General features: G+C 38.0%; 1 protein-coding gene across 2 annotated transcripts; it reads left to right on the forward strand.

Moving 5' to 3' along the window:
- The first annotated feature begins 214 nt into the window (after nt 1–214).
- On the forward strand, nt 215–12,935 carry GLT8D2 (glycosyltransferase 8 domain containing 2). 2 transcript variants are annotated; one of them, XM_084206002.1, is made up of 11 exons: nt 259–339; nt 1,400–1,477; nt 2,024–2,078; nt 3,491–3,586; nt 4,755–4,923; nt 6,563–6,680; nt 8,037–8,121; nt 10,827–10,939; nt 11,376–11,542; nt 11,981–12,093; nt 12,642–12,935. In XM_084206002.1, the coding sequence occupies exons 3-11, from the start codon at nt 2,060–2,062 to the stop codon at nt 12,812–12,814; spliced, it is 1,053 nt and encodes a 350-aa protein (XP_084062128.1). In that variant the 5' UTR covers nt 259–339; nt 1,400–1,477; nt 2,024–2,059; the 3' UTR covers nt 12,815–12,935. The 2 variants fall into 2 exon arrangements, with proteins under 2 accessions (XP_084062127.1, XP_084062128.1); XM_084206001.1 differs by lacking the exon at nt 1,400–1,477 and having other exon boundaries at nt 215–339.
- The last annotated feature ends 27 nt before the right edge of the window (nt 12,936–12,962 follow it).

Here is a 12,962-nt window from a genome sequence, read left to right on the forward strand (position 1 = left end):
ATCTGGGTCTGTATCATCACTCTGCACATCTGGAAGTGGTTTATGTGCTCTCATTCCTCCAGCGCAGCGTCTGGACTCTGCACTATTCCTCAGCAGCAGAGAAAGGAAAGAAAACCAGCACAACTCCAAAGTAAACTTTGAAGAGTTTGAAAAAAGAATTGAATCATAAAACTGTTACTGAGCCCTGTAAGGCCCTTGTGTGGGTGACTTCAAAGGAGGATGGTGGTCGAGGACGCTTTGGCAAGAGTGCTTACAGCTGTGGGCTATCTAAGATCCAAGTAAATAACTCCACAGCACTTCAGGAGAGAAGAGTCCGAAATACTGTGCTGCTTTGAAGAGGTAAAAAGACTAATTAAGCAGGAAATATCTGAGCAGTAATGTCACTGTTTTTGAGCTTTCCCTTCTGCAGCCCCTTGTTTCGTTACAGGATTTGGCAGCTGAGTTAGGAACTGCCGGGTTCCAGGAAATAATGTCTACAGTAAATGAGTAAATATTTGCAGGGGAACAAATATACCTCTTTTCCTTAGAAATCAGTAGGTGATCAATTGGTGTTTCAGGGGCTTAGAAATGCTGTAGCTGTAGAAGTCAGACTTGTGTGAGAGTCTGTCTTTGGATTTTAAAGTTTAAAACATGGTTCAGTTTATGTGGATTTCATAGTTTCTGGACATAACATGAAGCTGTGGCTTTCATCTTGCAGTGATCATCAGGATTGTTTGTGGCTATTATTACAAATGCTAATTCAAAGATAGTAGGCACCTCTGTGGAAATCAGGGGAAGATTGTGATCAGCTATAGTGGGGTTAGGAAATTAATCCAAGAATGTAGTAGATTCTGTTGTCTGTCTGCTTACCTAAATGAGCAAAGTTTTTAAGTGTAAAAGAAAGTAATATGTCTGTGTAATGAATGAGAGAAAGGCTTTTTCAGCTGTGTTTTTTTCTGACAGAGAAGCTTGATTTCCTCTCTGTAAATTAATGCCATATGAAGAGAGTGGTCTCCTGGAATGTAGATAAGTACTGCAGATGTGGAAGAACGTCCAGAGTACTCCTTTCTCACTGCGATTTAGCCATTACCTGACTTAAATACATTTGAATACAAGTGGTTTGTAAACAATGCCACGTCTTAAATTTCATATATTTTTTTGTTGTTGTTACTGTTGTTGTCATTTAACTTGTTGGTCAAAGTAAATATTAATTTAGTATTCCGCCTCAAGTTGAGCACTAACCAATGGGAAGTGGTCGGTTTTGTGACTCAGATTTCAAGAATTCTTGCTGTTGGTTGTTGTTGTTTTGGTTATGTGCCTTGTGTTTTCTTTCATAAACAGTAGTTTTGGGTCCAGAATTCAAACGAATGTTGTATTTCTCATAATCCTGTACTTTAGGGATTATGTTCTGTCTTCTCAGACATGGCTGCTCTCAGGCCTGGACTAGAAGCACAGTTTTAGGGAAGGCTACCTCCTTTTCTTCTGCATCACAAAAAATGTGCGTAAATACAAGCCCACCACACCCACTGGAAGAATACGTCTGAAAGAAAATATTTGCACTATTGCTCTGAAATTTTTTGAGGGTCTAGAAGACACTGCCCTGGTATAAGAGTCCCATATGTTTAGGAATGCACACTCCAGCAAGACATTAGTATTTGCTGTAGTTACTGTGTTGGAGGGGAAATCAGAGATAAATATTTTTATAAATTGCATTAGTGGATGTTTTAATACTTCTTTGCACAGTATCTTAAAATGTACTAAAAATCACCTACTGATGTAGATGATCAGATGGGATTTATGAAACTATTAGTTTCATAAATTAGTTGCTAAATTATTAATAAAAATATTTCAAACCCATAAAAATAGTATTTGTTCAAAAACAAAAAGGTATTTACAGGTAATTGCAGTTTTACTTTCACCAGTTCCCCAGTAAAATTTGATAATCCAAAACCTAGACCTTTATATGATTAACAAGAATTTTCTTCTGGCATTAATGATATTTCTCTCTTTTATTTTTTTTTCTTTTAATTATTTTTTATTTTAGTTTACCACAGAGCACAGTTCTCATCCAACAGGACACATGGCTCTTTTAAAGAAAGGTAAGAGAGATTAAAAACATTTGAATGATGTGTTTTTTAAAAGAGGACAGAAATGTCAAATCCAATTTCTCATGCAACTGTTTTCAGAGTTGCATACAAATTTATGGTTCTGGTATTGCTAAATTATGCTTAACTTTAAGTATGCAGATAAGTCTTTTCCTGTTAACTGTGTCAGATAAGTATCACCATAATTCACATTAATTTAAAATTACTCACTGTTTTATTTCATGAGGCTGGAGATTGTGAAATTTCCCCCCAATACTCCAGTAGTTGCTATTTTCATGTGAATTGTGTCCAGGGCACTGAAGCTGAATTTTACAGAGCTCTGCACATTAATGCTGTTCATGCTCAATATTGAGGTGTGGCCCCAAGAATTTTGGGGTTCTCATCAGCTGTAAGCGTCAGTGACTGAAAATGAACTTCTGCATTTATTTATGTGCCTGAAATTTCTCAGAAGTCAGTGGGCTTTTTCCTCAGCTGGTTTAAATTAGTGCAGGTTTGGTTTACCAATTCCAATTTAGTCTTGTGCCCAGTTGTGGCCCATTGGCCATTTTGATTGAAATAGATGACAACTCTGTTCCCTTTGCTCTTTTGAACACCTTAAATACATTTTATGATGGTACAAAGGTAACAAAATAGTCTGAAACAAAGAACAGCCATGTGGATGAGGGCAATGTATTTCTTCCCTATTGTGCTTGGTGAACTGTCCCAACACCCACATGTGTCTGGTATGTGTTGAATGACTTAAATTTGTATAAGACAGTCTTCTAGGAACTATAAATCAGAATATACAATCAAGTCTTTGCCTTGCTTTGATTTTACTGATTTAAATTACCCTGTCAAAATAAGTATTTTCAAATATTTTGAAACATTCCTGGTTTCACTAGCATGGTGCGTTTGTTTTTCTAGAATTTTTAGGGTTTTGCTCAGATACACCTTCAGGATCTGAACGTCAAAATAGATAAAAAAATTCTCCTGTGTCTGAAGTTTCATCAGGGAAGCATAATAGAATGGAAGGACTACATAAAAATAATTAACTCATTAAGTGAGTGTAAACAGACAACAGACTAGCCAGGAAAAAAAAACGTTCTAAGCTCCTGGTTAAATTCAGAAATACATGAATTTCCTAGTATGGATAACCCAAATATATTGGGACTCTTATTGGGATTTAGTGAGCAAATTAACCATGAAAATCAGATCATTGGGGATTATTTTAATAAGGGAGAATTATTGTTGTGTTTCTAATGGAAAGTTTTTAGCTTGACCAAATAACATAAGAAAAACACAACAGATACAGGTGATCAAATTCTTCTATCACCTGTACTGGTTGTAAATTGGATTTTTTTTCTTAGTCAGGTACTTTAGAATTAGCTGTTATTTTGATTGTTAACACATTCTCCCTCTTGTTTCAGTTAACCAGATCTTACTGTTACTTCTTGTCTTAACTGTGTGCGCTATTCTGTATAGCAAAGTTCACCAAGTGCCCTTGGCATTAAGAAATGAAACAGGTAAGTGATTCTCATTTAAGTTTCATTTATGTTCCTGTTTTGTATTCCTCATGTCTTAACTTGAACAGCACTTTTCACCTTACTGAATGTCCTGCAGTAGATGAGCTGCTCACACGGTTGCATATAGTCTGGGATGGAAAGCACTTTGCTTCTAAATTACTTGAATAAAATTATAGGAGATTGATAGTGATGACTAAGAGTTGTAATTCTGATTAAGTTTTTATCCAGATGTCACTGATGTAGATGGATGCTGAAGTATATCCTTACTTGAGCGGAACAGATTGGAGTTGTCAAGTGGTAATAAACTTTGTTCGTGACCTGCCTCCTTGGGAATGTTCTTGGCTTGATTATTCATTTCATATAGACCATCAAATCTTCATGTTTACAGCAGAAGTTTTAGCTGAAATTTTTATAGTGACAGAAACCTGCTAGGTTAATAAGGTTGGACTAGTATTAAATGTAGTAACTGCTGCCAAGGTAAACAAACTCTATCTTGATATAAATAATTTATTTTCAATATATTTTTGTTGGGGTTGTTATGACTGTAATTGTTATATTTTAACCAGTACAGTTATATCTGTTTAAGTTCTGTAAGTTAATCAGTGCTAGTCAGGGATATCAATCTTTAGCAGGAATGTGACCTGATTCAGTGTAGTTTAGCGTTTTTTCCTTTATATCATTAGCAACTTCCTGCTGGTATAAATTTTTGCACTCTTCCTTTCAAGCCAGCTTGCCAAAGAAGTGGAGCTCATGCAATTGCACTATCTCTTTGACTTACCTCCTTCCTTTGATAATTTTGGAAACTATTGTTCAATTTGCACTAAATATAACTGAGAAGTAGAAGTCTCATACTCTAGAAGTATTCAAACCTCTCCAGATTTCATATGAATAAGCAGCTACCTGAAGGACAGGCTAAATTTTGCCCCTGCTGAGTAGAAGATTCTGAGAACTCTCTTATTTATTCTATTTGGAGGCATCCAACAGTCCAGTCAACCTGCAAGTGGTTCTGGATTATCAACAGCTCAAGCTGTGGGCCTTGCGAGATAGGAATGTGTGTAGGATGTGGTAAGGAAAAATGGAGAGGTGATAGAATGATTCCACTGCCTATGGTAGTACTTACTAATTTTTGTGACCCAGATCTGTTGAAAAATGGGTTTGTTTCTTGTAGTGGATTTGGAGAGCCCTGAGGAAATGGAGGAAGAGATCCCAGTGGTGATTTGCGCTGCTGCAGGCAGGATGGGTGCAGCTGTAGCAGCGATCAACAGCATCTACAGCAACACAGAGGCCAATGTTTTATTCTACATCATTGGGCTGAAGACAACCATTCCGCACATTCGGTACACACCAGCCTTGCTTTGTTTTGGGCTGTAGTTAGAGCCATGTTGTTGTTCCCCCTAGCATAGGCATAACCACTTTTGGACTTCAGAGGACTTCAGGGAAATATAGTGGTATTGGAAGCAACCCCCAGGATTCTGTACATGATGGAAAAAGGACAACTTTGTCCTCCACAAGGCCCTGACTCATACAAAAGGGTGTGAAATAACCACGTCATGCCATGCCTGTTCTTAGGTTTTTGTAGCTAGGCTGCAGAAGAATCTGTAGTGAGGTAAGGATTGCTTGTCACAATCCCACTTTGTTGACACTGCACTTACCTCTCTTCTGGTGCTGGGTCTTCACCTTCAGAGTAGAAAAAACTTGATGTTGAAAGCTAATTTCTGTTGATGATGTATTAAAGTTACAAAAGGAAGCCCAAAAAGTATTGTGATGACTTTCCTTTCTTTCCATTTCACTTCATCCCTTAATTTCTCATTTCATTTCCTATCATGAAATGAGAATTCTTCATTTCATGGCAGGAAATGAAATCTCAGGATTTCAATGAATATTCATGTCATTAAATTTCAGTTCATTTCACAGCGCTTCATTCCATTCAATTTCATTGTTTTCACTTAATTTTAGAATTTTCTTCTCAAATTCACTGCAGTATATTTTCCTTTCCTTTCCATGCTTTTTGCTTTAATCCTTATTGTCTCATTTTATTCCCCTTCCTGAAATGAAAATTCCTCATTTCATGAAAGGAAATGAAATCTCAAGGTTTCAATGAATATAATTTCTTGAGGTTTCATCTCATTTCAATGCACTTCATTTCATTCTATTCTTTTTCACTTGTTTCACTTCATTACATAGTTTTCTTTCTTCATTTCATTCTATTTCATGTCTCTTCATTTCACTTCATTCCTTGATTTGTTATTTATTTTCTTTCATTAATTTTTCATTTTATGAAAGGAAATTATATCCTGACATTTCAATGAATGTAATTTCATGAAGTTTCAGTTCATTATGTTTCAGCATTCAAATTTGCAAACATTGTCTTAAAGACAACCAAGTTGTGAATGCAAACTATAACATTTCTTAGCAGTAGCTCTGGCTACTTCACTTCTGTAGCCTTTGTGCCCACAATTTGTGTCAAGAGAGAAAATAAACGGTGGTGATAAAAAAATCTGACAAAAATATGAAAAGAAAATTAGTTTAGTCTAAAGAAAACATAATTAGGAGGTGATGTAGAAGTCATCTGGAAGAACATAAAGCTGTGAAAGGGTGAAGACTAACCTCAGCTTTAAAAGCACTGTAGATAGGGTAAGAAATTATAATTTTTAATTACAGCAAGAAAACTTAGAAGAATATAGTTTATTGAAAGTGATGGTGAAAGATTAGTTATTTGGGCTACATATGGAATCTCTGGTTTGGGGTCTTTGTTTTATTGAGGTTTTGTGGGGGATTTTTTGTATTTTAAGAACAAGTTTAATAAAGGTCTGTGTGCAATAGCTGTAGACATAAGGGATTCTGTCTTGGGATAGAATAGATCAAGTGAGCTTTTAAGGTCTCTTATTATTCTCCTAAGTGTCTGTGAATTTCATGCTGGAAGTACTTGCCATGCATTTGATATTTTTTTCATCACTTCTTTTCTTTCCATCACAGAAAATGGATTGAAAATTCTAAACTGAAAGAAATAAAATTTAAGGTTGTGGAATTCAATCCTATGGTTCTAAAAGGAAAAATCAGACAAGATGCATCACGTCCTGAGCTACTGCAACCTGTGAGTCAATGAACACCACATAACAAATTATTGAGGTTTTTAGTACTTATTATGGGCTTAAAAATGTCCTAGATCTGTTCCTTTTCATGGAGGAGGTGTGCATATATGTCTCTTCCAATGCAAGAGCCAGTGATCATGAGATTAAATTTAGTCAGAGTGACAGCATAAACAAGAGATGTTGCACACTTTTCATGCAATGCATACTGCATCTCTAGCATTCTTTGCTGAAAGGTCTTGTGGATGTAAAAATGTACAGGGATTCAGTTAGGATTGAAGTTCATATTTAGATCACATCTAGATCAGAGAATCCCTTGAGCTGAAAATAGTCGAAAGCTAGAATACACGAAGCAACTGTTCTGCATGCTTGCTCTATTTTTATATTTCACTGAGCATCTGGTTACGAGCACTCTGAAGTCAGGGGCTGAGTAAAATGATCAAAATTCTTATAGTTGTTCTTACATTCTCAGTCCCCTTTCCCTCTGTTCTGTTCTTCATTGCTGTTGTAGAAGTTTTCCCATGTTTGTGTCTCCAGTCAAATCATTCTTTTACAGTGGATTGATGATACTATTACATTTTGAAATGTTTGGTGTGATGTATGCTGTAAAAATGCACTAAGAAGAGCATTGGCAGCAGGTCCAGAAAGGTGCTCCTTCCACTCTGCTCTGCACTGCTGAGGCTGCATCTGAAAGTGCCATGTCCAGTTCTGAGCCCACCAGTATAAGAAAGACTTGGGCTTACTGGGGTGTGTCTAACGTGGGCTACAAAGAGGCTGAAGCATCTTTTATATGAGAGGCTGAGAGAGTTGAGGCTGTTTCAGTCTGGAGAAGACAAGATTCAGGAAGATCTTATCAATGTGTGTAAATAATTGAGGGGAGCAACAAGAGACAATGGGCACAAATAACATGAAATTCCCTCTGAGCTAAAGAAATGGCTTTTTAAAGCATGAGTTTAAAAGTCTCGTGTTGCCCAGAGAGACTGTTGGGTCTCCATCTGTGACTTATTTAGAACCCAACTGGGCGTGGTCCCTGTTAGCCTGCCTGAGTGGGCTCTGCTGCAAGTAGGGGGGGTTGAACAAGAGGATCTCAAAAGGCCTCTTGCAGAGTAAAGGATTCTGTGAGGAAGCAACGTATTTGCGTTGCATGGTTAGGGCCATATGGATAAGTAATAACAGCAATAATAGTAATAATACTGGATTTGAGATAGCAGTAAAGCTATGGGGGAAGAAGCAAATGGTTACTGATTAGTGCTCAATAAAGAGAGAAATTCCAACTGACTTTATAATAGAGACAGAAGCCTGAGACTGCTGCATTAAACAGCTCTACCATTTAGTCTTTACCTTTTCTTTCTCTTTGATAGCTGAACTTCATTCGGTTTTATCTTCCTTTGCTTATCCAGAAGCATGAGAAAGTAATATATTTGGATGATGATGTCATTGTTCAAGGTAAGCTGTTAAAAAGCAGTTTCTAACAGAATTAAAATCCAAGTTATTGCAGCTTTTACAGCCATTTGGAAATATGAGATAGAAACTGAGGCAGCTGCTAGGAATGTTGAACTTACGGAAACTGCAAATAATCTGTTTGTTTAAATGAAAGTTTGAGGAAGAACTTATCTGCATATATTTTGAATAATTGTGATCAAAATTGTATGTGCATTTCATTTTAATTTATTATGGTCAATTACTAAAAGATACAATTGATTTCACTCAGATGCTGCAATGCTTATTAAGTGTGTGCCGTGCATTTCCTTCTGGTATTTAAATTCTCACAATTGCTGTTCTTGAGAGCAAGAGGAACTTAGTCAAAAAAGTGGATGGAAGCTCCAAATACTCAAAATATGGTTTTAAGCATCTTCAGCTCAGAATGTAAAGCAATTTGCAGAATCACAAAGATTTCAGACTTCCTAGTCAAATGGAAGCACTTAGAAGGCATTGAAATCCTGAAAAAAAATTATTTTTCTTATCATCCAAGTCATCTCTTTTGCCAGCCAATTTTTTTTTCAAAGATTTATTTCTTGTGAGTTTTTTATGTTCTGTTTCCAAGTTGTTGAGGTTTTTTTCTGTGTAGAGCTGTTGTCTTCATATTTGTTTTATCATATTTTCTTGTAACTTTAAAGCACTTTTTAAACAGAGTATTGTGCTTTAACCCTGGTGGGCAACTAAGCAAAATTTCCTTTGGAAGGAATGAGTACAACTACAATAAACTTTTGGGCCTTTACTAGTCTTTGCTGTAAGAACACTAAGACCAGTGAATTTACACATGACAAAAGTATAATTCTCCACTGCTTTTCTGCACCTTTTTATAGTTTTCTCTCTCTAGAGGCAGATTTCAGACAACCTGCACTTAAAGGGGTCACTATTTGCTGCTTTATAAAAGTCAATTTATCTGTTCTGTCCCATTTTAATTTGCCATAGACTTCCTATCACAGTTCTCCAACAAGAGTGTTTCCAGTGGCAATATCTGCTTTTTTTTAAAAATTTGTTTTGTTGTTCTGTCTGTCATCAATGGGCAGCAGCAATATTTAACTCTCTGAAAGGTTCCAGGTCTTCATTTAGACTCCAATTTCAGGAGCAGCTCAAGCTGAGCCTGCCACTCCCCCGTCACCCCCTGCACCTGTGTTCACCAGGACTGGGCTCTCTCTCTTTCCCTGGGGGTATCAGCTGATGATAATTGTGGAGCTGCAGGATAAAGGTGCAGTTTCACATCACGCCTCATGGTGGCCTTTCCTGTCCCCAGGCAGCTCCGCTTACCGGTGTAACCTGCAGTTGCGCAGCTGCAGAAGCAGCTGATACAGCTGTTTGACCTGGCAGAAGACCACCAGTACAAAAAGCAAAAGAGATAAAAGCAAAAGTAAAAGTGGAAGCTGTAAGGGGTTGGGATGCAGGCTCACTTTATTGCCGTGGGAGTGCTCTGCTTCCCACCTGCCCTGAAACTGTCCTGGCACATCTTGGGTACCTGACAGTCAGGTGATGAGTGAGGTGCCAAGCATTACAATGTTTCCCTCCACCAAGAAGGAGCTGGGTGGGCCATGAAGCCAACAGGGATGGTCAAGTGACAGGCATATCTCAATCAGTCATTGCTGGGTATCCAGGTATCTTCCTAGGAGATAAATATGCCATAACAACAGGAAAAACCTCATCTGTGCAAGACGCTGAAGCGGAACTTTTGGGGCACTTGAAGAGGCTCAGAAAAATTGCCTGTGCCCTCCCTCTCCATAGACAAGCTCTATGAATGCAGAAGTTTGTAACCAGGCTTTTTAACAGTCCTATTGGCTTCTGCTGTAGCTGGTTTCGGAGAACAAGATGAATGTATTGAATACCAATGATAGCATCTAAAGATAGACTTTAGGCATCCAAATGCAAATTTGAAAAGCGTCCCTTATGTCCTGGTTTAGAGCAAATTTGGGAGAAAACCTTCAAAGGGGGCCCCCCAGAAAGCAAACCCACATGGCCCCTCCCCCCAGCTGGTTCAGGAAGGATTCTTCAGAGAGAACTGGAAAGAACCTGTTTATTTAACAGGCAAAGCATCCCCCAGCACACAATATGAACAATACCGGATTACAAAATTCATTCACTGCTCTGAAGAGATGACAAATTCAGAAAGTCTCTCTGGTGGGTGGTTGGCCTGTTATCATTCCCTCCAGCGCTGGGAAAGGCTGCTGCCCAGAGAGGGCCCTGGCAGGCTGGAAATTGTTCTTGGTGTTTCCCTGGGTCCCAGTCTGGAGCAGGTTCGAATGTTTCCAAGAGGGAAAGAAAAAAAGTCCAGAGAGAGCTCAGACTGCCTCAGCTAGCTAACTAACTAACTAAAAAGCAAGAGGAGTGCAGCATTCTGCCCTGTCCATGCCCAGACATCAACAGTCCAGCCAAATGTGGAGGAGTGAGTGAGGCTGATAACAAAAACTCTGTGCTTCTTCCCACCTTTGCTCTGAAAGCCAGTTTTGAAGGCACAGAATAGAATATCCAGCATAAACAGAATACACGATTGAGGATAAAAGCATCATAAAGTCACCCTAGGACACCATACAACAAAATTTAATAGGGGTTATCCTTAAAACTGATGTGTTTATAAGATATGAGAGCAGATATTATCCTATCAGCTCAGCAGCAGTGCAGTAGGTGTTGTCTCATGCTTGTGACCTTTCTGTAATCAGGTGACATCCAGGAACTCTACGATACTAAGTTAGCTCCTGGACATGCAGCAGCTTTTTCAGATGATTGTGATCTGCCTTCTACACATGAAATGGTTAGGAGCATAGGGATGCAGGTAAGATGCCATTCTGGAATTCTAATAATGAATGTGTTTGCCCATAAGGGTTAAGATGATTTTATGTGTTTTCCCCAAAGTGAAATTTTTATATATGTAGGTATAGATAGCTTTGTAATAGTACAGGTAATTAAGGACTTTTTGTACTGGTACGATTGTGATGCTGCATGATTTAATGTGGGCTACCAAAAGACAAACATAGCAAGAGAAAAGCCTTATCAAACTTCCATGGTACAATACTGTGGAAAAAGTAATTTAATATCTGGAAGTATCCTGCCTTACAGCCTTGTCATACAGAACTCAGGACAGGTAACCACCGTCTAGAAACTTATCTTTGGGAGAGCATATTTAGTCTCCTTCTCAGTGAGAGTGAGGTGCATTACATGTATCTTTACAGAGATTCATAGGGGATGAACACACTTTTTTTATTTCTTAGAACACATACATGGGATTTCTGGACTACAGAAAGCAAGCCATCAGAGATCTTGGCATCAGCCCCAGCACCTGCTCCTTTAATCCTGGAGTAATTGTTGGTAACATGACTGAATGGAAACATCAGCGGATTACAAAGCAGTTGGAAAAGTGGATGCAAAGAAATGTACAGTATGTGTAGGAATCTAGCTTCACACTTTTAATATTTGTTTTACAGTTTTACTTTCAATTTAAAAGCTCTTACAGGTTTTTTTTAACTCCGAGCATTCTTTTTTTTGACATCTTGTTAAGTGAAGTAACTCATGTTCCAGCATTTCTGTCTGTTTAAAGCTGACCAATTCTGTACCAGGAAATGGCCACTTGGAATTTTAGTCTTCTGTTCAATCACAAACCACACTTAATCCTCCAGGACATTGAGGACATGTGGTTCTCATTTTGAGTGACCAACTTAGCCTGGGATGAAGCCACTGAATGATCTTCCCTTCCTGAGGCTAGCTTAAAGGAGGAGGAGTATTTCCTTCTTGCCAGATACTTATTTTTAATGTTCTGCCTTTTGTACTAAAGATTCCTTGAAGTTTTGAACATATTCTTTTATTTTCCCTTTTGCAGGGAAAACCTCTATAGCAGTACCCTCGGGGGAGGTGTGGCAACTTCCCCAATGCTGATTGTATTTCGTGGAAAATATTCCCTTATTAATCCTATGTGGCACATAAGGCATCTTGGTAAGTTTAATTTCTCACTGTTTGCAAGTTGGAACTAAGATGAGTTTGTGAGATTCCAGTGCAAGACCTTAGGTGAGTTTACCTCATGTGTCACTTACATGGAAAGAATATGAGATATCTGAATATAGTGAGAGACTGAAAAAAGTCAGGTGCTGTGGAAGAAAAGAGGAGGCCTGGCAGTGTTTGTGGTCAACATTTTGGAGGATGTAGTTATCTTTCACTTGGGAGTGGTGAATTACCCTAGGAAAACATAATGGCTTAGCTGGTATGGTAAAATGAATAGATTTTCCTTTTTTTTAATCCCAGCTATGCCAAGATGTTAAAAGTGTTGAGAGATAAAACTTGCTGAGATTTTTTTGCTGATGCAGCATTAAGAGGCATTAAGCTGAAAAAAGCTGCTCTATCATACAAATAGTTGTAAATTAACATAAAAGCATACTAATCAGATTTCTGAAAAAAAGTCACCTGAATTTAGCTCACTCTACAGTGTCTTCCATTATCAAAACTTGCATTTTAGTTTTGTTTTTTTTTTTAATCTACCCATGCAGGTTGGAGTCCTGATGTCCGTTACTCAGAGCAATTTCTTCAAGAAGCTAAATTACTTCACTGGAATGGGAGATACAAACCTTGGGACTACCCTAGTGTCCACACTGATCTCTGGGAAAACTGGTTTATTCCTGACCCCTCAGGGAAGTTCAAATTAACTCGTCCTGACAGCTGATACTAAAATACTGCATAACATAGTGTATGGGATGCATTTAATAGTTTGAGATGCAACATGTTGTATGATTGATTGATTTTAAAAAACAAAGTATTTGTTAAAAATATGAATAACTGACCATCAGTTTTGTGTGCTTATGGCAGGTGAG

Source organism: Fringilla coelebs (genome assembly GCF_963513975.1).
Source record: "Fringilla coelebs genome assembly, chromosome: 5".
Taxonomy (NCBI): domain Eukaryota; kingdom Metazoa; phylum Chordata; class Aves; order Passeriformes; family Fringillidae; genus Fringilla; species Fringilla coelebs.

Excerpts from the sequence above, each read along its gene's own strand:
- GLT8D2 (XM_084206001.1), top strand. Across the intron at positions 8,122-10,826 it reads TGATGATGTCATTGTTCAAG|GTGACATCCAGGAACTCTAC; the intron begins GTAAGCTGTTAA and ends TTCTGTAATCAG. Across the intron at positions 10,940-11,375 it reads TTAGGAGCATAGGGATGCAG|AACACATACATGGGATTTCT; the intron begins GTAAGATGCCAT and ends TTTATTTCTTAG.